The 23,998-nt window shown below is 39.8% G+C and overlaps 1 protein-coding gene across 1 annotated transcript in view; it reads left to right on the forward strand.

Annotated features, from left to right (window-relative positions):
* The window catches only part of GRIN2B (glutamate ionotropic receptor NMDA type subunit 2B), a 263,568-nt gene that overhangs the window by 116,087 nt on the left and 123,483 nt on the right, over window positions 1-23,998 (forward strand). The window contains exon 3 of the mRNA XM_044455269.1: window positions 11,249-11,847. Within this exon, the coding sequence (XP_044311204.1) occupies window positions 11,249-11,847 (599 nt within the window). The remainder of the gene's footprint in view (window positions 1-11,248; window positions 11,848-23,998) is intronic.

A 23,998-nucleotide genomic window follows, 5' to 3' on the forward strand; every position in this document is an offset into this window, starting at 1 on the left:
TGCTAGAGAAACCACAGGATTGCAGCTGGAACTAGAACTGTGAAGACCATTTTGTATCTAGTCTTCTCAAGAGAAGGCATCCGAAATATTCAATGAGCTCTATATAATATCATACACAACAAACTAAGAGTGTGACGTACTTTCAAGTGGTAGTTGTGATTTCCTCTAAGTGCACCTTCATGTTTTTTCTTTTGTGTAGTTCAGAATACCCAGCCCTCAGGCTTTCCAGTGTGCAGCAGAATATTCTAATAAGGTATAGGGTACTTCTTCAGGGACAGTAATGTTCTTCAGGGACATTTCTTCTGGCTCAGAGGATGTGACTTCAGCAGAACCTCAATTTCTTCTGCCTCACAGAAGTCTCAGGTTACACAGTTAGATGAAGTCTCCTTTATAATCCAGGTAGCTCCTCCAGGAGGGTTGGAGATGTCCACACTACAGCTTTTGTCTGCCTACATAAAATTCCAGTTGACTCTAGCTACTTACTGAAATAACCCATCTCTGGTATCCTAGTAGGATGAAGTCCCACCCAGCAGGACCCAATTGGAGCTGTCCAAAGTCCTGCTTTCTCTTACCTTGACATCTGTTTTTTTTTGCCTTAAATTTACTACCAGCTTCCACTGGGAGCCTCAGGGAACCACAGAACAGGGCTGGGAGTTAAGAAGGTACAACAAACTGGTGGCTGAAGAAATCTTGGTGTGGAAAGGCTGGTTGCCTGTTTTCCTATAGAGTATAGTTATTTGTTTCTCCAAGAATAGACATTAGGCAGTCTTCCCCAAAAAATGCCCTCCAGTTCTGTTAAACTAAAACTCCCGTCATCCCTAGTCACTGGCTTAGGATGATGGAGGTTACACTCAGTACATCTGACAGACCACAGAATAAAGGTTGAAAACTTAGTGTGTAACCCAATAAAAGGAAAGGAATTCAGATTAAATAGTTTAGTCCAATTCAGTGAGATCAAACTCATTTATATACAAGATGTCTGTCTGAGTTGTAGCCAGGAAAAGGGTTCCCCTATGCATCAGAAAACTGTGAAGGTAGTAAACCATAAAATGTCTTTGTTGGACATTTTGTATAGCTATGTTATTGGGCAACTCAGAGTTATATTGGTTATATTTATAGGAGTTGTATTGGTTCTAGTTATATTATTTTTCCCTTTGCCCCCTTTTCAAATTTGGCCAGAAGAGTAAGCAGAAAAACTAATACAGCTCTGAAACCTGTTTTCAGTTTTAGAGCTCAGCCCTAGACCATGTGAAGTAAGAATAAAACATGTGAAGAGTGACTGAATAACTTTAGCTAGATTCCATTTATCTGAGTTTAAAGCATAGGGACTTCTAGGTAAAGGGTGCAACTTTTATGCAAAAATTGAACTCTGAGATCACTGATTTTTATAGATTAAGCACAGCATATAGAGGCCAGTTTAGGTTCCATTCTATGATAAAATTCCCATTGAAAACAGGGGGAAGTTAGTTATGAGTTGTCCTATTGGTTTCAGATGGACCACTGATGAACTTTAGCAAGATGGGAACTAGATGGTCATTTGATAAGTCAGTGATCAGCTCAACACTATGGAGAAGCATGTTTTGCTTTGTTTTTTTTTTACACTGATGTGGCATTAGCTCTAACCAGCTTTAGATGGCTCAAGATACATTTCTGCACTTTTGATTGCTTATTAAAATGGAGATTTAAAACACTTTGAAGCTTTCTCCTCACTGCTACTTATAATAACAGGCCAATGAAACACTTGATTAAAGAAGAACATAGTTAATTTAGAAACGGTAATATAAATATGACTTCAGACAGCATATAGATGATCTGTGGGCTGGAATGTGCCTTGATGACTTGTTAGAAACCATGGTTACACTTGCTAAAGCACAAGCTAATTTAATATACACTAATGATGAAGGCATTTGAGTTCAGTGAGACTTACAGGTAAGTGCATTTAAGAATGCAGCCTCAAGTATGTTATTAACATACAACAAAACTTTTGTTCTGAAGTAGACCTGACAAAATACATGCGAGATTGTTAGATGAATATACTACACATGTTTCTATCCTACCAGTTCTAAGGGCAGATAATAGTAGTAAGCATTAACTGTACTGGAGAAATGGATATGTGATTTTACTAGACATTATAAAGATAACACATCAACAATACTGTATAACAAAACATAATTACAAATACTGATGCCTTTTTCCACAGCTAAGATTCTTATTTGATGTGTTTATTACTGTATTTAGCTGTTTATTTACCAGTTTATTTAGCTGGTCCAAAACAAAAGTTCTCTGAAGGGCTCACATACAACTAAAATATTAAACAGAGTGTAAAACAAGAAAAATTATGGCTAAAATACAATATGAAAAATATATTTAAACTGAGAGACCTAGACTGAGGCTTTAAGGCTTATGCTATTTAAAACACCTGTACTTGTATCCAAAAAACCTTAAATATAATGCCAGGAAGGCAGTTCCACAACAACACATTTCTTCTTTCTAGTGGACACCCATCCCACCTCATTTGGAAGGGACATTTAGAATAGGGCCTCTGAAGAGGTTCTTAAGTTTAGACTAATGGATAAGGAAGAAGACAGTGTTTCAGATTGCCTGGTTCAAGCCTTTCACGGGTTTAAAGGTCAAAACCAGCACTTTAAATTGGGCCTGGAAATAGAACTGATACAGCTGACAAAGCTCAGGTGTAATGAGGTCAAAACCTCCAGTCCCAGTTAATAAACTTGGAACCCTTTATTGAACCAACTGCGGTTTCTGAGCTATTTCTAAAGGCAGTCCAACATATAATGCATTGCAGTAATCCGAACAAGAGGGTACCTGAGTGTGGCAATTATGGCCCAGGCAAGGTCACAGCTGTGGTATTAGTCAAAACTGATAAAAGACACTTGAAGCTGTAGAGGCCACTTGAACATCTGATGACAATGCTGGATCAATAAGCACCCCCAGACTGTGCACCTGATCCTGCTGGGGGAATGTGATTTCATCTCATCAAGAACAGGAACTGTTCCATCCAGTGAATGAACAACCACCAAGAGTATCTCCATCTTGGGAATTAGTGAGTCTCAGTTTGTTCACCATCCACTCCATTTGATTCAAGATAGCCACAGTCTCATCTATGCTGATGAAAAGGAGAAAGAGGACTGACTGTCATCCACTTAACAGGGTTCCTTTGAATGACTTTCACTGGTGACTCTAAGTAAACAACATGGGGGAAAGAATAGTAGTTAGAAATTGTGTTTTGTTATTCTATCAACAGCTACTTCAGAACAGATGTTCAGCAAGGAAACATTTGAGTTGGCCAAGTTGCTGTATAGATTGGATCCTCTGCTCACTCAACTCAGAGCTAAAGGAAGCTGATTATTAATGTATAATGAGGGAGCTTTGTGGACTGGAGGGAGAGAAGCTGGCAATAGAATCTGCTTCAGGCTTATGTGAAATATTTTACTTTTCCTCTGAAGCACCTAGCAGTGGGAGATGTGTTGCCCACAGCAGGGAGGGATAGATGAGACATAACTATGGAATAATAGTTGGTTGGGTTCCTGCAGACAATGATGATGTTATCTCACTTGAAATAATCATTCAGCTCTAGCCGTGCTCTTCCACCTGAATGAAACTCAGTTATTAATGCAATTATATTTGAACCAGCCTGCACATAATACTTTAAAAGAGCAATCCTATGCATGTTTTGACAGACAAACATGACTGGCTGGGAATGCTGAGAGTTGCAAGACTTTTGTCTGCCCAAACATGTATAGGATTGCACCCTTAAGTGTACCTGCATGCATACTCACCTGGGATATGCCCCATTAAACTCAGTGGAACTTACTTCTGATTAAACACATGTAAAATTAAGCTGTAAAAGTATAAATTATGTTGCTCAAATATGAACCAAAACTTAATTACATTTCCAACCCCTTTTCTCCTTCCTTTTAAATTGTTGTAAAGGGTTTTTGTATGTTTTTATTTGTTTGTAAGGAGGCAATGTCTGGGCTGAAACAGGACTCAAGCATTTCTAAAATGAATACATAAAATGTGTAATTAGACACATTCTGAATTGATGAATTTGACTATTGCAACATTTCATTAGTCTGCCAAGGGCCCTAAACTCTTAAACATTTTGTTAATGATTTCGAGGAAGGGGTGGGAGAATACAGTTAGATTTGCAGATGACACAAAATTGGGTGGGATAACTGAAATCGTAAAAAAGATAAACAAAATTTAAAATGATCAGGCTGGAAAAGTGAGCAAAAATATTTGAATAGAATTTAACAGATGCTTTTTTTAAAGGTAAAAGAAATAGAATTTGCAATTACAAGATGTGGTGGTACTTGGCTTGGCAGTAGTATCTGTGAAAGTAGTACCTTGGGGGAGATTACACAAGAGCCCTTTCCATGTATGAAGGAACACATACAGCACATTTAAAAATGTGAGCTAAACAAATGCAGTTATAGGAGGAGTTGGAAAGGGGATGTGTACTGAGAAATGAGCCAATAAGATTCATTTACTTTGTGTTTGTTTTTAGCTCAATTAACTCTGAGCAGATTCAAAGGAAAAAAGAGCAGAGATACCTAAAAAGTGGGGAGGGGGGTAGAATTGACAGCTCCGCCCCCCAATAATAATGGGAAAGGAGAAAGGCTGCTGTCAAGTGGGACCAGCAGCTGCATTTCCTCCACACAAAGCGAGCAAGTACGGCCCCCTCCTGTGTGGACTTTCTCTGCTAATAAATCTTAAGTGTCACAAAACGAAGTCTCATTTACTTCCTATTTTCCACAACCAAAAGAACAAGATACTGTCTTCAGATCCTATCCTTCTCCTTATTTCTCATACTCAGAGCCAACTATTCTGATTAGCATTGTATTTAGATTAACATTCTGCAGTTGAGACCCAAGTTCTGCTACTGAAAAGTCTAGGATGGTTAACAGAGAAATATTACCAATGTACTGTCTAAGTTTGGATGTGTAATCTGGAAATGTAACATTTATCTTTGTAATATAACTTTTATACAGTTATCACAAATGGTTCAATACAGAGTGTGAAAATAGTGATAAGAAGGGCAAACCTTTGTTATACTTTAATGTGAATAATATTGATCAGAAAGACGACCATAGTAAGAAATCCTTGTCATTTGATTTGCTACATGAACAGAGGTGTTCCATGCCCTGGAGATAGTTTCTGGATGCCATAGATATTGAAGTTCTCTTTTTCCATATGCCTGAGCAGAGATTTGAGTACGGATTCCTCCCCCACCTCACCTGCCATAAAAAGCTCCATAGCTCCTTTTTTTGAAGTCAGGGGGCGGGCAGGTGGGCAAGCAGGGAAGAGATCTGGGTCTACATGAATTGTCATCTATTCTGCCTACCAAAAGGTAAGCCATCTAGTGGTAAATGTTCTTAAGAAGTGGAATCAGTGCTGTTTTTCTTTCGGTTATTGCACCATCTCTGCCGGGCTTTTGTATCTGGCGTCCTAGTTTATGCAGAAATGTCAGTGTCTAAAAATAAAAATATCACTACTTATTTTTTCCTTTAATACTTCTTGCTATATTTAAAATATTGATTACTTTCCAGTTAATAATTATTGTTAATAACTCTTATCCCAAATATATTTATAAGTTACTTTTTCTTGCCTTTTATCAAGGCCATGTAGTCTATGATCTAACTAGTTGATGTCAAACTTTGCATTGCTTCTGAATCAAGGCTTTAAGGATTAGATTACATGGATAGACCCCATTTTATCCATTTGGAGAGAAAGTGCAAAAGTCTAAATAGCCTGTTCCTCTCCACTAAAGAGAGAAGTTTGAACTGTATATGTGGAATTGCCTTGCTGTTGTATTTAATGTTTGAAACGTGCAGTTTGTTTGAAATGGCAGCTGTATCTATAGGATTTGAGAACAGTAATGGGTTAAAATGTATCTCATAATAATGCTTATAGATCTATATTGGAATTTAATAAATCTTACTCTTTGAATGCAGCTCTCCCTGAATTTCTATAGGTTTTGCTGTTCTTTCAGGCAGTGATATTTTAATCCCACATTAAGCTCAGCAGAAAACATTTTGCTTGTGTCCTGTTCAGACCTATGTCTTCAGCAGAGATGAATAAGGTATCATTTCCCCCTTTTGTTTACTCTGTGACTGAGAAGGAAAATGGTGGCTATCCCATATTACTTTTGCTCTTAATAAGTGAGTATGTGTGGCAAGGTATTTAAAAAGTAATACCTTTTGCCCAGGAGAACAGAAATAGTCTGCTCTTGAACTGCTCATCTTGTTCAAACAACACAGTAGAATAACACTTAACACAATAATACATAGCAATAAATTGCTGTTGAATTTTTCAGCAATAATGTATGGCAGACAACTGCCAATCAAGTGCAAAGTGTACAGCAATAGGGTAACACCAACAATAAACCAATGTTAAATGCTAATGTAAATTTATCCCTAAGTGTATTAATAGATCACACTGGCTGACCTGTATCCTATGTCAAATAACATATGTACTAAGAGTGAAAATACAATGGTGAAGTAGTTGTAATAGCAATGGTAATGGCAGTTCCAGGTTGACAGAGGAGTCTGAGGGGAAAGGGGATCCCTGAAAAAACGCATTGCTGCAAAGACAAACCTATTTATTATGTTGTACGCTTTCATGGACAAGAATCCACTTTGTCAGATGCAGGGTTATTCTATGCTAGCAGGTGTACGAGTGTAGAAGGATACAGACATAGGTGCAATTAGATGGCATTGAAATACAAAAAACAACCTTTCAATTAGAGTGCAAATGTTAGCAGAATAACCACAGTAGCCATTCATAATGGTTGTCATTGGTGATAATATCCTAGTGTGACAATAAATTAACAGCAGTCATGGGACAGGAAATCATTCTGTATTTGGACCCAAACAAGTACAGTGGTTCCATGGCTCACAAACACCTCAGTTCACAACCAAATCGGGTCACGAACAAAAATTTCATAAAAATGTTGAGTCAGGTCGTGAACTCCGCATTGGGTGGCGACCACGATCGGGGCCATCTCCCCCAACCCTGAGGGGAGAGATGGCCGTGATTGTGCTGGGGGCAGGGAGGGAGATGGCTGAGATCGCACCCGTCTTTCCTGCAGGAGTGCGCTTGTGATTGTGCCCGTCTTTCCTTCCTGAGTGCAACCGCGATCTCGGCCATCTCCCCCACAGCACAATCGCCCCCCAACCACGCCTGCGTTCGCACCTGCCCCCCCGAGTGCACCCGCATTCCCACCTGTCTCCCCCCCCCCCCAGCGGGATGATGGGTGCGTGCAGGGATGATGGGTGCAATTCCGGTTGTGCTGAGGGGGCAGGGAGATGGCTGGACTCATGCTTGGGGTGGTGGTGGGGAGATGGCCACAATCGTTGTTGTTCTTTGTTACTTTGCTTCTTCACGTTTTTCTGATTAAAAAAAAAATAGTTACAGAATGAATTAACCTCATTTATATTGAACCTTATAGGGAAATTTAACTTGACTCATGACCAATTTGGGTCACGGCTAGAGTCCTGCAATGGATTAAGTTTGTGAGCCAAGGTACCACTGTATATGAAACTTAGTTTCAATTCACCCATGTCATACTGGAGTGCTCCTTTGAAAATCCTCTTTCTGAGAATGGCAGCTTTCACCTTGTCCTGGATGCAGACTAGATTTTTTACTGAAATCTGTTCATTGTAATATTAATGTTTCTTTTGATTCCAGTTCAGTGGTATCTGTGTGCTACCACTCAAAGGGCTGAAAGTCAAAGAGCCCTGTTTAACTATGGCGTTCTTGTGAAGATAAACTTGCCTAGTGAATTCTAGAGAATACTATTTAGCTATCTCAGTATGGGTTACAAAAAATGAATTGGACTATTTCCAGCACTTGATCCAAAACCTAAACTTAATTCTTAATTGATGCATTTCCTTCTCTGCAGTGCTTTGTTTCAGAATCCCCATTTTTATTAGCCACTGTGGTTGGAAAAGACATGAAGAAGAGAAATTGTGAGATACTAATAAATGTCTTTGAGTCTTAGGGCCACAGACACATTTCCACTGATATTTGTGATTGTGCCGTATTAGTCTCCAAAGAATTTAATTGCTATAGAAGCATTTCTCTCTGTGATTTCCTTTATCTTAGTTCTTCCCCTTTTTGTGATTGCTAATTTTGCTAAAGTTCATTTGGGCAGTTGAAGTGTCATGGTGATTAAACACAAGAGCATGTTGCCAGGTGCCAAGATGGATTGGTTTGAACAATCCTAGCCCTTCTGCTTGAACTGAAGTAGCCTCCTGCTGATGTGATGATAGCACTAAAAATTGCAGTGACTCTAGAAGAGCAACGGCATGCCCTGTGGACTTCTTCCTGACATTTTATATGGAGATTGGTTGGAAGTAGATTTCAAGAACTGTAAATTCAAAGGGAGATGAGAGTTTTAGGAAGATACTTGTTTTCTTTGTTTTAATGTATGGATAAAGATAATGAAAGTACTATTCTCTCATTTTTTAAACCAGAGAAAGGTTTCTATTTTGGGTAGGAATACATTTAAATAATGCACTTACTAGAATGTTATGATCTGGGTGCAATCTAGAGAAAGGTAAGGGCAAAGCCCACTGCTAATGATAGGGATTAGACTGTTAAATTCCTTGGTACCATTGCATTCAATGGAATTTAATTTTCCCAGGATTTTACATTGTGTTATTGTGAGAGAACATTGACTATGGCTGTACTATGACTTTGATCCAGAAGAAGTAACTTTGCATGTGCAGTGAATGCTTCTTGCACACCTGCTTTTTCTCCAGTTATATTGCTTTAGTTCCCTGCCTATTCACTGTCCCATTTTTGGAGGAAAAAAAGGAGTTTATAATAGGTTTGTCCATTTGAAGCAGAAATGGATGGAAAGTTAGTGTACATGCACATCATACTTGAAAATTACATATATTGAATCCCTCTCCACTCTGCTGTATTAATTTCCTTACTAGTAAGAACCATCTAAGTGGTTCTGAATGAAAACGGAAAGATTCTGGAATAGATACGTTTCTTTACTTCAGTTTTGTGGCCCTTTGCTTTCTAATTAAAATACTTTAAAATATTGTTACTATGGAGATTATGAAAACCTGTACCATTTGTGTGCTTTGGTATACATAATCTTGTTTTTTTATTTGTTTTAACACAACGTCTTCTGAGTATTTGTTGTCAGACAAAATACAGGGCTGTGTGTATATGCTATTATGCCCACCCCCAACCACCTATAACAGGTTTTGCATGATTTGTGGCATGTTGAAAATCAAACCCTTTTTAGTCCTTTTAAGTATTCCTGTGGTAGCATTAATTAAATTACAAAAGTGAAGCTTTCTATTGAATTAGCAGTGAATGTTTACAGCTACAGCATTGCAGAACATGGTTCCAATATACATGATCAGGTTGCATATATAGCACCCTATCTTCAGCATTTATCTTCAGGTTCTGTAGTTTTTCTTCTCATGCTTTCTAGCACCATGAGTTGTAGATAATAGAGGTGATGATGTGTTGTACTATTAACCTACTTCTTGATTTAGCAGCCTACCACAAACAATATTTTTGAGTTTTTGCAGTTACGTGCAAACTGAAAAACTAGACTCCTTTTGGAAGGTTTGGGCAATTCTTTTACCTCCCCTAGTTTCTTTCTATGGCCTGGGATATTTGTCACCTAACACTTTGTATGTGTTTAGTGAGTGAAGGAAAGAAGGAAACTTTTCACATCTAATTATTTGTAACTTGTGAACAGAGATGGGTGAGTTCTCCAAAGCTCTCCTTGAATTGACTTAGGATTCTTCCAGGTGCATGTGAGGTGATAGTAATGGTAGAATGGAAAATGGAAAGTTTCCTAAGCTAACCTTAAGACTCAGAAAAGTATAGCTGCAACCAATTTGATTAATCCACAAAGCTATCTCCACCCTCTCAGGTAAATCTCTGTCACAGCTGTAGTTCTTTGAAAGACTCCTGCCACTGACAGATCCCTTGAACAAACTACAACTCCCAGAGTTTCCTGCACTCTAGCATGCTGTTATTCTAAGCACCTTGGCTACCATTTTGCCATGAGCCAACGTGTGAATGATTGTACTGCTGTCTGTACTGAACCCAGCAAAGGTTTTTTCTGGAAGAGCTCCTCTCCTTTGTTTTCTTTGAATGATTAGCCCATGGTGTTATGGTCAGTTGAATAAAAACTTTTGATGGACCGAATAATTGGTCTGGCCTATAGGTATGTAACTATGCCCTGGCAACCAGGGGATTTTTCTTGACAATGAATAAACCTTGCTATGGATTTGGTACATGGCTTTACCTTTGATAATAAGCACAGCTTCTATTATTTGAGACTGAAGGAAATGTAGGAGACATTAACTCTGGAGTAGAACAATAAACTATTTGGTTTCACAGTTTTAAAATTAAGCATAATTATATTGCTGATAATTTAATAATTGTCCACTTCCCATAGATTTTGAAGTTAAGAAATAACTGAAAAATTCCTAGAGGTTTTATTGTTCTCATACCTTTAGCTCACGTATCTGTTAATGTTAGAATATTAACAATGCAATTAACTGTGATGATCTTTAGTGAGAAAGCAACTTTTGCATTGGTCTTCAGTTTGGCCTTTTAAGATTGGGAGAGGGTAATATTTTCCCAAATATGCTTTTGGATGTTGTCATTCGTTTTCTGAAACATCAGCAGACTGTTAATAAGCTGTTTAATTTAGGTTGGCTCAGTGGATGGATGTGGCTCTTGCTCAGGATCTCACTGACCACCATTTTTTATTTTTCTTGTTTAACTCATTTAAATTACCTTTTGGCCCATTTGGGATTCTCAAGGCAGTCAGGAAGGAGGTTCTTCCACATCAGTTTGGTTGAAGAGTGTTGTTTCGTCAGTATTGCTTGTTTTCTCATAAGCATGTGGCTTAGTCTTATTCCAATTGTCCATTCTTTTTCTACCCTATTTTTGGAAATTCACCTGCTCATTACTTATAGCACATTATAGTCTAGACTGGGTAGGTTAATGACTGGGGGAGGAGGTACTGCTGGCCAACTGTTCACTTTCTGAGCAATCTGTAAGTATCTTATGCCCTTCTCACAAGGTTTTTTTTTTTGTCCCTGTAGTGTGCATGTAATCATGAGGAAATCATGGAGTCATCTACCTAGTTTCCTCTATCCCCTGTCTTGGTGGAGCTGTTGAAATATTTTACTCTTCCCTTCCTTTGACCTTTGCTTCTTCCTCTTTTCTCTTCTTATAGGACGAGTCATCTATGTTTTTCCAATTTGGCCCATCAATAGAACAACAAGCTTCTGTCATGCTCAACATCATGGAAGAATATGACTGGTACATCTTCTCTATTGTCACTACCTATTTTCCTGGCTATCAGGACTTTGTCAACAAGATCCGCAGCACTATTGAGAACAGCTTTGTGGGCTGGGAGCTAGAAGAGGTACTCTTGCTGGACATGTCTCTGGATGATGGAGACTCAAAGATCCAGAACCAGCTCAAGAAACTCCAGAGTCCAGTCATCCTCCTTTATTGTACTAAGGAAGAGGCCACCTATATTTTTGAGGTGGCTAACTCTGTGGGTCTGACTGGGTATGATTATACATGGATTGTACCCAGTTTGGTGGCTGGAGATACAGACACAGTACCCTCCGAATTCCCCACTGGACTTATCTCTGTGTCATATGATGAATGGGATTATGGTCTTCGTGACAGGGTGAAAGATGGAATAGCCATAATAACCACAGCCGCCTCTGACATGCTGTCTGAGCACAGCTTTATTCCTGAGCCTAAGAGTAGTTGCTACAACACCCAGGACAAGAGGATCTACCAGTCCAATATGTTAAATAGGTAAGAGAAATAAGCATGGTGAGCTGTGGGTTGCTGGCATGTTCTAACCATCAGTATGAATATGTGTCCTACAGAAGACATTAGAAAGGAAATGTCCAACTGGATCTGATTCTTCCATGGCCTCCTGTTTTTTTTTTTTTTTTTGTGTAATGTTGCCTTGAACCTACACAAAAGGAGATGGGACATTAATTCAGAATGAGGAGCAGGTGAATGAATATGTATTTGGTGATATGGAAGCAAACAGAAAATGGAAGCAGGGCAACAGCATCATTTGAGCATGATTTGTACAAACTTTAATGATGACAGTTGTTTTATCATTTTATAAAGAGAGATCGGTATTTAACTTGCCAGGCTATAAATACCATGTTCCAAAGCTTGGAGAAAGATAGGCTACATAGTGGAATGTTTCTACTGGACCAAAAGCTGATAGACTGCTGGGAGGGAAAAATATTGCACACAGGAATATCCAAGTATCGGAAGATGAATTCAAAATAGGTTAAAAAAAGAAACATAAATATGAGGCCAGTAACCGAATCGGGCAGGGACAAGACTGGTAAGGTAAAAATGTCCTTGGGCACATGTGACAAGGCAGGTGGTGGAGCTTCATGACCCATCATTGCCAGACAGGAATAAGGATAGTATTGCAAGGGAAGCTAGGAAAATATTTTATCTGATCCTGAAGCAGCAAGCAAAGGTCCCTATGCTTGGAAGCCCAATGGCTTAGGAAGACAGAGTCTATGCATGCTCAGCACAGCCACCTGCTGCTTTTGATATGTCTTCAGTCATTGGCTGCATCAGATAGCTGGGCTGAGAGCACTGCTTCTGGGAGCAGAGTGCTTTGCTGCAGTCCTCCTATAGTAGAGATAGGCTATGGGAAGCAGCTCAGTTTATTTTAGATAGATAGATAGATAGATAGATAGATAGATAGATAGAATTGGAGGAAATGACATTGTTAATGACCAATGCATGCAAGTTGGCCCTTCCCTATGTGATTTTGTACTTTGAAATTTTGTAGCAGCTCTTTACACAGGAAAATAGTTTTCCCAACAGTCCACTAATATTTGAAATATACCAGTTTCCCACTTATTTCAGTGTTTAGGAATTTGACCTTAAAAGGTTAAGCTAGGAATGAAAGCTTATGTTTACCTGCCTACAGAATCATGGAGATCTGTGTACTGTGCATTAGGAGCATAAGTAGTTGTCTTATGCCACCAGGTGTTAAATGGTGAGCTGTAAATAGTGATCCATAATAAATTTATATTTCCTGGCAAGGACCCAGAGCAGCAGAACCTTCTGTTCTGTTCTGTTCTGTTCTGTTCTGTGAGAGGTTATTGCTCCTTGTATGCAGGAAGGCTCTACATGCAGGGAATTTTGTGTGTGCAATGGAAATACAGAATTATAGTCATACTTTTTAGACTGGATTTTGGGGAGCCCTTTTATTAGGAGATATTAAAATTGTCATGCCAATATATATTTTGGTTATTTGACATTTAAGTCTTTCCTTTAAAATCCTAGAAAAGTATTTGCTACCAGAATGACATTTTGGCCCATATGTAATTGCCAATGAAAGTCATGGCTCAAGATCTTCTCTTTCCACTGGTAAAATCTAATGATTTAAAAGGTGTGATATGACAGCATTGTTTTGTAGTTTTCCTGTCCCTAGAAGCGGCACCCAATGAATTGCAGGGGAGGCAGTGAAGCTTATGATACCAGGATGTCACATCAGACTTTTTAAATATCCCAGTGTTATGAGGTAGAAGGGAGGAGATGTTCTAGTTCTGAACCAAGGGAAAATGACAGATCTGGATTACAACAAACTCTGTAGGTTCTTAAGCAAAGCTAGCCATGTGTGAGCTTGAGCCTCTACTCCAGATAAGCTATCACAACTGAGTAGAGAGTCTATAAGCAAGAGGGTTTACAGTTCTAAATGAAGGAGCTACTGGCAAGGCATTGCTGTGAGAAGCCCTTGTCCTTGGAAGGTGTGGTTCAGCCACACTTGTCGCATTGAAAATTGTGGTGGGAGGAGGAAAGGGCTTAAGGGGAGGGGGCTACACATATGGACGGCTTTATGAACTGAAGGGTTTCGTCCACCCAGTAGCATCCTTTTCTTTTGAGAAGCAGCCCCCACTGGTATCACAAAACTGTCCTGAGACACATGGACCTAGTGTTATGACTCTTCAGGTTGGGCCTATAGCTGGTAGTCAGGGATGAATAAATGAAAAGAAGTAACATTTCTGGGATGCATAATATCAGGATTTTCTACAGCTATTCACAAATATTAGACTGCCAATGCAGGGTTTTTACATTTTATGTATTTATTTATAAAATTTGTATGCCGTCCATTACTTCTGTCTTTGGATGGCTTACAACATTAATCAGAATAAAATAAATTAACTATTCCTGCTGGCTGAAAATCCAATAAAATACAAACTATATAATCCAATTAATACATATTAAAATATTGATCGAATAAAAAGGTCTTGCCCTGGCACCGAAAAACATATAATGACGGCGCCAGGTGGACCTCTCTAGGGAGCACATTCCATAGTTGGGGTGCCACCGCAGAGAAGGCCCTCCTCTGGGTACTCTGTCTCCTAACATCTTTCACAGAGGGTTCCTGGAGGAGGGCTTCTACTGCTGATCTCGGGGTGGGAGGGCATATAGGAAAAAAGATGTTCCTTTAGGTATCCTGGCCCCAAGCTGTTTAGGGCTTTATACTTCTTATTTGTCTCCTGAGAAACCTATATGCGGGTCAAGAAGCAACAGTGAGAACTGGACACAGAACCACTAATTGGTTCAAAATTGAGAAAGGAGTTTGGCAAGGCTGTATACTGTCGCCCTGCCTATTTAACTTATATGCAGCGCACATCATGAGAAAGGCGGGGCTAGATGAATCACCAGTTGGAATTAAGACTGCTGGGAGAAATATCAACAACCTGAGATATGCAGATGATACCACTCTAATGGCAGAAAGTGAAGAGGAACTAAAGAGCCTCTTGATGCAGGTGAAGGAGGAGAGCACAAAAGTTGGCTTGTAACTCAACATTAAGAAAACTAAGATCATGGCATCCAGTCCTCTCACTTCCTGGCAAATAGATGGGGAAGAAATGGAGGTAGTGACAGATTTTATTTTCCTGGGCTCCAAGATTACCGCAGATGGGGAATGCAGCCAAGAAATTAAAAGACGCTTGCTGCTGGGGAGAAAAGCTATGGCAAATCTAGACAGCATACTAAAAAGCAGAGACATCACCCTGCCAACAAAAGTGCGTATAGTCAAGGCTATGGTTTTCCCAGATGCAATGTATGGCTGTGAAAGCTGGACCATAAGGAAGGCTGAGCGTTGAAGGATTGAGGCCTTTGAATTGTGGTGCTGGAGGAGACTCCTGCAAGTCCCTTCGACTGCAAGGAGATCAAACCCCGGTCAGTCCTAGAGGAGATCAACCCTGACTGCTCTTTAGAAGGCCAGATACTGAAGATGAAACTCAAATACTTTGGCCACCTAATGAGAAGGAAGAACTCCATGGAGAAGAGCCTAATGCTGGGAACAATAGATGGCAAAAGAAGAAGGGGATGGCAGAGAATGAGGTGGCTGGATGGAGTCACTGAAGCAGTCATTGTGAGCTTAGGTGGACTCCGGGGGATGGTGGAGGACAGGAAGGCCTGGAGGAATGTTGTCTATGGGGTCGCGATGGGTCGGACGTGACTTCGCGACTAACTACAACAACAACAAGGTAATTACCAGCAGCTTGAATTGAGCCCAGACTTGGAGCTGAAAGAGGACTGGGGTTATATGAGAATAATGCCCAGTCCCTGACAGCATCCTGGCAGCTCTATTTTGCACTATCTGAAGGATCCGGACTGTCTGCAAGGGCAGCCCCACGTAAAGCACATTACAGTAATCCAAACGGGAAGTAACCAATGGCATGTGTCACTGTTGCTAGGCAATCCTCCTCCAGGTAGGGGTGCAGCTGATAGATTAGTCGAAGCTATTATTTATTTATTTATTTATTATATTTACATCCTCCTTTTTTTCCTTCTGAGAGACTCAAGGCTGCTTAAAGAATTCTCCTCCTCTTCCTGCTCTAAATGTTATCCTCACAAAAACAACAACCCTCTGGGGTAGGTTGGACTGAGATTCTGGGACTGGCCCAGTGAGCTCCATGGCTGAGCAGGGACTAGAACCCAGATCTCCTGAGTCCCAGTCCCACTCTTAACCACTACACCACACTACCTCTCTACTTTCACATAGTTGCTCATGAACCCCAGGCTGCTCCTATGAGTTCATCATGCTTAGGGCTCCTGAATGTGGAGCTAAAACAGTATGTCTTTCCTGTTACTGTTTTTTGGATACTAATAAGTTCTGTACCAATTGGTTTTAATAATATTCATTTAGTCTTAGGTGATACATATGTTTACATTTCAGTAAATGCATAAGTACTACACAAATTTAGCAAATAGGTAGAACAGGTAGACAGGGCATTTTCCTTCATATATCATAAAATCAGTGTCCATAGTATATTATACCCATTTGTCTATTTAGGTTAGATTTTTATATATCATTTATATTGATGATTTTTGCAGGGGAAGAGTTAGATGACCATCCCTTTCTTTGTCTCTTTCTGGCCAAAGGTTTGGAAAGGTATACATTAAGCTTTTAATCCTTGGGACCTAGACCTCTCAACTTCGCCTCTGTAGCTTAGTGCAGCCCTACATTTCAATGATTTTGTTCTTTCTCTCTCCCCCTCTCTCCCCCACTCCCTCTCTCTCGATACTAAATAATAAATATGGTGATAGTTACAGTAATTTTCATCTTGCTTTATTTTTTCATATGAAAAATTCATGCTCTTGGACTTCCCACCTCATCTGAAACTCCCTGAATGGGCTGGATAAGTATTCTGATACGAATGTCAAAATACATTGCCATATGATTATTGCGTGCATTTATTGTGTACAAGAAGCGCTGGACTGGGGCCATGATCCCTCTGTGCACACAGTGATCAGAACACACTCATTGTCCAAGATAAACACATTATCTGGATTTTAGCATTAGTCTTATGTATGTCGTCTCTTCATTCCACAGTCACATCTACATAACAGATGTGTGGTAGCTTTCCTGCAGGAGTGGTTAGTCTTACTACAGAATGTAAAAGTTTGGAACTTATAAAGAATGAGGGAAGAATTGCAGTGGGGGAGACTGCACCCTTCAAAAGCTAAAGAATTTCTTAAAGTACAACAAAACCTTTGCCAAATGCCAAAGCACTGCTGCTGAAAGAGAGGAGTTTCCTCTGATGGAATTTGTCAGTTTTTTTCCTTTCCTTTTTAAAAGGCCATTTGCATGCTCCTGTGCTTTAGTACTGTGGGTTGAACTTGGTGGTCTTATAAGCCCCTTTCAACTCTTGTTCTGTTCTGTTCCTTTCTACTTTTTAACATTTTTAAGCACTTGAAAAGTTCACCACAAAATGTCACAGGCTTGCCATCGTGTAGGCATGGTTAATCACTGATTATGTCACAGGCACAATCCAATAGGTGTCTGTATGACTCCCACAACCACTTTAGTACATTCATATATATATCTTAAATGTGCAGTTACCACCAGTGAAATGCTATTCTAAGAAAAAAATCCTGGATTCCTCAAAAGAAGGTGAGTTTCAACTGTGCATGTGCTGTGCTATAAACAGGTTCTTGGAGCTCCTTCCAACAAGACAGTTTCATTTTTGTCAGACTCTCAGCATCATCATCTCCCACCTCCACCTGCAACACTACTACATCTCACATTGTGGGACATACTCTCATCCCCGCTCCTTCAATTGCATAGGAGGAAGGCAAACTGTGGATGGCAGAACCTTCAATATCTCCAAACTTTGCTGGGAATATACCACTACCAATTAGGGTTTAGGTTTGAGAAGGTTATTGACCTTCACCCAGTTCATTATCGAGCTCAGACCCTGGTTCAGGATGGCGACAGCCTCACCTGGATGAGATGTAAAAGAGAGCTGAGTATCATCTGCATATTGCTGAGTCCTCAGCCCAAACCTCCAAATGATCTTTCCCAGTGGCTTCATACAGATGTTAAAGAACATGGGGGACAGCACTAGGCCCTGTGGTACCCCATGATGCAACCGCCATGGCACAGAGCAATTGTCCCCCAGAACTGCCTTCTGGACTTGGCCAGCCAGATAGCAGTGGAACCACTGCAAAGCAGTGCCTCCAGCCCCAACCACAGTCAGCCTGTCCAGAAGGACACCATGACTGATGGTGCCAAAGCCGCCGAGAGATCAAGGAGAACAGGGTCACACTCTCCCTGTCCCTCTCCCTGCACAGGTAATCATACAGGGTGACCAAGGCCATCTCCATTCCAAACCCAGTCCTAAAGGGTTGTTGTAAGCCGCCCCGAGGCTTCGGCGAATGGGGCGGCATAAAAATGTTTTAATAATAAATAAATAAATAAATAAATAAATAAATAAATAAATAAAGCCTGATTGAAATAGATCCAGATAATCCGTATCCTCCAAGAGTGCCCACATCTGCCTTGCCACCACCTGCTCCAAAACCTTGTCCAAAAAGGAGAGATTAGCAATGGGCCGGTAGTTATCCCGTATCTCTGGATCCAGGCCTGGCCTTTTAAAGAGTGGTCTCAGTACAACCTCCTTTAATGGGGTGGGGACTACTACTTCGCTGCTTTGATAGCAGTATATATGTTTGAATACTGAAATAAAATAATCTATTGCAGCTCTGCACAAAGCCAATACACAACCAAACAACAATGCATGCAAACAAATACAAAGTACCAAAACAGTTCTGTGCAGGCAGGGAGGCACATCTGTGGTTGAAGGATGACCAAATCCAGTTAGGAAGAAGGTGGTCGTAGTGAACCTTAATCTTAACCATCTTGTTGGTTGCAACTGCTTTCTGCTGTCTTCCTTTCCATTACTTCCAATGTGAGGGAAAGTAGCAACATCAGCTGTAGGACTGGTGTAGTTTTCCTCACTCCTCTGGTGTGTGTGTGTGTGTGTCAGGGGAATCGGACAATTTAGATCCAGCAGCTCTACTCCAACACACCCCATTTCAGCCCATGCCAGTGCCAGAGGTCTGATGGTGAAGGTGCAGTGACTTTCCATCACCCAGATAAAGAAGTTTCTGATGGTGGACCTTCTCTTTTGCCTAGAGAATTCCTTCTCCACTCATAGAGATGGAGATCTGCAATAGAGAAAGGCCCTGGGACACCTTCCCAGGGGTCATAAGATTGCATCCTAAATTCTGGATCTTTTATTGATCACTGCATTTCTTGCCTAACAGAATACTACAGAGAGAGTATATAGAGTACTATGCATTAATGAAGACTCTGAATGAAAGTAAGATTTGTTTCATTGAGACTTTGTTCCCCTCATGAAACTAATGTGAATCAGTACTTTTCCTGTCTAATATTGTAACCCAGATAAGATTTCCTTCTGTCTTTTCAAAACTTTTGACTTCCTTATGCTGCTTAACCAGGCATTTCTGCTTTCAGTATTTATAGTTGTTCATGCTCATTTTGCAGTGCAGCTGGCTTTTTTCTGTTCTGTTCTGTTCTGTTCTGTCCTTCCGCCTCTTGAGAAGTGAACCAAAATATCTTCTCTGAAGTCTTCATTGAAGAACGGGTCAAAGCAGGTTGACACCTGCTTTGAAATATAACAAATCTCCCCTTTGGTAGGCAGAATGCTTATGGAACGGAGCAAGCTTTAAACCATTTGCAGATACGTGGTGATGAATAATTGGCCAGCAACAGCAGAATAATAAAATGAAAATGGAGAACGTCTCTTTAAGTAGCTGAATGCTGACAATTTTACCATGGTGAGGTCCTGTAGAACAATTAGATTAATGAAATAACATGCAAGCCTATTTTCCATGCAGATTCTTTCATTAAACATATATGCCTATTTTCTATTTCCATTCCTCCCTCCACCCCACAATGTTCTTACTATATTTCAAGTTGTAAAAATAGAAACTACAGTGACTCCCTGTATGACTCCTCTACATCCCCTTTCCATTTCTTTTGATGTAAGTCACTTTAAAATGTGGGCTGACAGTGCGCCCCCACCCCCAGTGGCTGTGTCCTGAGGGGAGACCCAGGCAATATTCATAGTCATTAATTATCTGTGGAAACAACTGAAGGGTTGACCATAGAGTCCAGTCTGAACATTAATTCAATTAATAACATTCTTCTAGTCTCAACAAATCTCTTGCAGATTCACAGTTTGACTAAACAGGTTGCTTTATTTTCTAGGTGTAAGTTGCTGAACATTTGCAACATTCCACTTCAAAGGCAGTTACAATTTGTAAGCAAATGCTTCCTGCTTTGTGATCTAAATCCCAAAAAATGTACAGATGAATACTTAAAGTGCCTTGTCCTTCTATATATTACTATCAGAATGGAACCTTCTCCAGCAGCATGATGTAAATGCTGCAAGGACTACTCAGGCATTTGGACTTCTCCACACATTGTACCACTCTTTTGATTGCTATTTTCTACCTAGTATGTGTTATAAACCACCTTACCACTTGGCAGGAACACACAGATGACTGAGCTTAATTATCTATAAAGACTTGTTTTATTTAGTCATTTCATTTATCGCCCAATAGTTGAAGCTCTTTGTATGGTTTATAACAGTTCATTAAACTAGATAATAGAACACCATACAAATGTTCCAAAATTTCAAAAAATTAAAAACAAATGAAAAACAACTAAAATGATGTATGATACAGAATAGACCTGTAAATCACCTGGGATAGTTTGCCCCTCCAGCTCCTTATATACTTGCATGTTTTAATGCCTCAGCATAGAGAGCACCAAAAATGTGAGCAGGTTTTTTTCAGAATTGAGGGGCTGCCACTGAGAAGGGCCTCCTTGCATGGCTGCTTTCTGAGCATCCTTTAGGGTCTTGAGACTTGGAGGAAGGTCCCAATGTGGATTGCAGGTGAGAACAAAGCCAAAATATTGCCCAAGGGTTAAATGTTAGAGTGGCCTTTTTCAGCCTAGTGCCCTCCAGCTGTGGTGAACATCAAGTCTCATCAGCCCCAGCCATCTTGGAATTGTCATCCAATATATCAGGGAGGCAACTGGCTGTGACAGGCTGTCTTAGAGATCAGGGGTTGGTTTGATGTTACTTCAGTAACATGGTAGCCATCCCATGCACCAAGTATTTTCTGTGAAGCAGCAGACAAGTGTTGACTGTTGCGGTGCTATCCATTGTTTTCACATCCTGCTACCCCAGTAAAAACAGATGCAGTATAGTGCACAATGGAACACTATCCATGCAGGCCTGATTTTCATGATCTTTATCTAAAAGAATAGTCTATTGCCTATTCATGCAACAATAAATAGTGCTCCTTAGAAACTGTAAGGGATTATTCATGATATAATAGCAGCTAAATGCAGGAACAAGGAATTCTAAGGTATTTCAGTTACACAGTCCTCTCCAGAAGTCTTGGGTTATTGAAAAGTCATTGTGAGCTCCACCTGCAATTGTTAACAACTTCCCTACTTTCAACAGTTCACAGGTGAAAACTTCAAGGCTTGTGTACTTGAAATACCATCATTCTTCAACTACGGAACATCCTATCCCTTTCTCTACCCTTCCCCAACTAGGGGTTATAGCCGGTGATGTTGTTCCACTGTTGGATGAAAACTTCCAGTGGAACAGACTTTCCCTTCTGCCCTGCAGCCTCATGAATCTCTGAAATCCCCTGCAGGAGGTCCCCTCGAGCGAATGGAGGACTTGAACCCCTGGTGCCCTCCAAATGGGTTAGAGGTCAGCTCCCATCCTTTCCAGCCATCATGGTCAATGCTATGATGAAAATTGTATTCTAACCCATCATAAGGGCACTACATTAGGGAAGGCTGTCCTGCTCTCTCTTCATTACACATTATGAAAAGCCCTTCTCTGCCTGCTGTTCATTTACTCGAACAATTATCCTGCACCAGCCCACAAGCAGGTGAATTAGTAACCTCACTGTAATAGTCTTTAAAATTAGATTTAGACTGGCTGTACTTATTATTGCAGAACAAATGCAACTCCAACTTTCAGCAATATTACAAGGAGATGAAGAGAAAGAAAATATTAAAGATGAATGAAATTAAATAGCTCTGCATGGTTTTATCTAACAATCATCCCGTAAATGTTAGTGGTAGAATTCTCTTTCACTTTAATAGCTTTGGATTTCATCACCACAATCAAATTCCATGAATCCAGTGGTCCAAATAAGGATAAAAGGTTTTGCAGGTCTGGCCTATTTTGGGTGGGGTGGGGTGTCTGTTTTCAGAACATGTATAACTTTCCCAAGAATATTTGCTTAATTTTGCAGCTTTGTAGCTTCTCATGTTCTTTCTCCAGCCAGAGGCAAATGTTTTCAAAAATCTGAACAAAAACAGTTCATCCAATTTTGAGTTATGACAGTGTGAAATAAATGCATTAGTTCTGCTCTCAAATAATTATTCAGTTGTGAGATTGTTTGTGCATAATTAATTCAAATTGCTTAAGTTTTAAGCATTCTGAATTTGAGTCTGTAGAATATTCAGTGAAGAATGCTTTGCTCGTGAGGCTTGACAAAATGATTTTGGAATAAATTTATTAACTTTTGAAGATAACATACTTTTGTTTTAACATGGTAGTATTAGATCCCCTCATCTTTTGCATTGTACACACTGAGATTTGTGTGAAACATTTGGATGAATGATGCTTCCCAATTCTAAACTTTTATTTGTCATGTGAAAAACAGCAATGATGCTGAAAAATAAAAAAATGAACAGAAAAATCTATTACATTTTTTATTTCATCCTCATCTTCTACATTGTTTTTATAGTGAAAGATTGCAGTATACAGTGTATTCAGACATTAATTCTGATCTTCCTTCACATCCTGGAAGCCATTAAAATGCCTGGTATTTGCCATGATCAGTTGAATAAAGAATATCACCTAAGGATTAGCTAAAAGAGAATATTACGAATTCTGACCCTTGCCTTTTCACCCATAGAAGAGAACTGAGTAATCCTTATATTTCCCTTACAACTTTCCTTTGAAACATAAAAGTGAGATTGGATAGGATGAACTGAAGCTGATGAATGTGGGGGGAAAGGTTAAATAGTCTCTATTTATCCATACTTCCTTCTCCCCAGTTCACAGCCTGCCCAGGTTTATTATGGCTTTTTTTAAAAAGGAGAAAAACAATATGGCACTCCTTGCAACATGTAGTTCAAACTCCAGAAATCCATTTTCAGGATTTCTTTCTTAAGCACTAATCCATTTATATATTAAGCTGATCTGCAAATGTTGTGCAAATCCATGTCACTCGTTTGTCCTCATTTTAGTGGTGCATTTTCTTTTCACATAGCACATTGTTAAACTATGCAATTCACTATCACATGGTGTAGTGATAGGCACCAGTTTGGTTGCATTCCAAGGAGGATTAGAGAATTCATGGAGAAGAAGGCTACCAGTAGCTACAAGTCCTGATGGCTCTGAGCTAGTTCCAGTCAGAGGCACTATGCCTGTGTAAGCCAGTTGCTGCTGAATGCAAGAGGGACGGTGTTCTAGTACTCGTTTCCTTGTAGGCAGTTTGCTGGCCACTGTATGAAGAGAATGCTGAACTAAATGGGTCTTTGGTCTGGTTCAGCATGGCTCTCCTTATGTTCTTATTGCACACACTTTTGTTCATTTCTTAAAAACTGTGTGCACATCCCCCTATGTGACTTTCCCAACATACCAATTTGAATGTGCAAATTAGCTCTAAGAGCAGGATAAATGTCAATGATAGAAATAAAGAAGCTAATATTCAAGGCTAGGAAATCATTCAGATGGGAAGCACTTATTAATACTATTAATTATCACTTATATTGCCATAGCTTCTCAACATACAAGCTTAATTTGGGGGCATTGTTATGCTTAGGAAAACTTCATGAAGATAGGAAATAGGGCATGTAACAAGCACCTTGTGGTTGATGTTGTTGTTATTTTAAAACCCCCCACCAAAGATTGATGCAAATGTTGCTTCTGTCATACTTCTGAATATATAAATGGCAGCATCTTCAGGGTAATCCTGATACTTCAGGGACAATAGAAGTGAGGATTGTAATCTTCATTGTGTAAGAATTAAATATTCAATGTGGAGTAACAGC

This window comes from Varanus komodoensis, unplaced genomic scaffold, assembly GCF_004798865.1.
Source record: "Varanus komodoensis strain SLA01 unplaced genomic scaffold, ASM479886v1 scaffold8, whole genome shotgun sequence".
Taxonomy (NCBI): domain Eukaryota; kingdom Metazoa; phylum Chordata; class Lepidosauria; order Squamata; family Varanidae; genus Varanus; species Varanus komodoensis.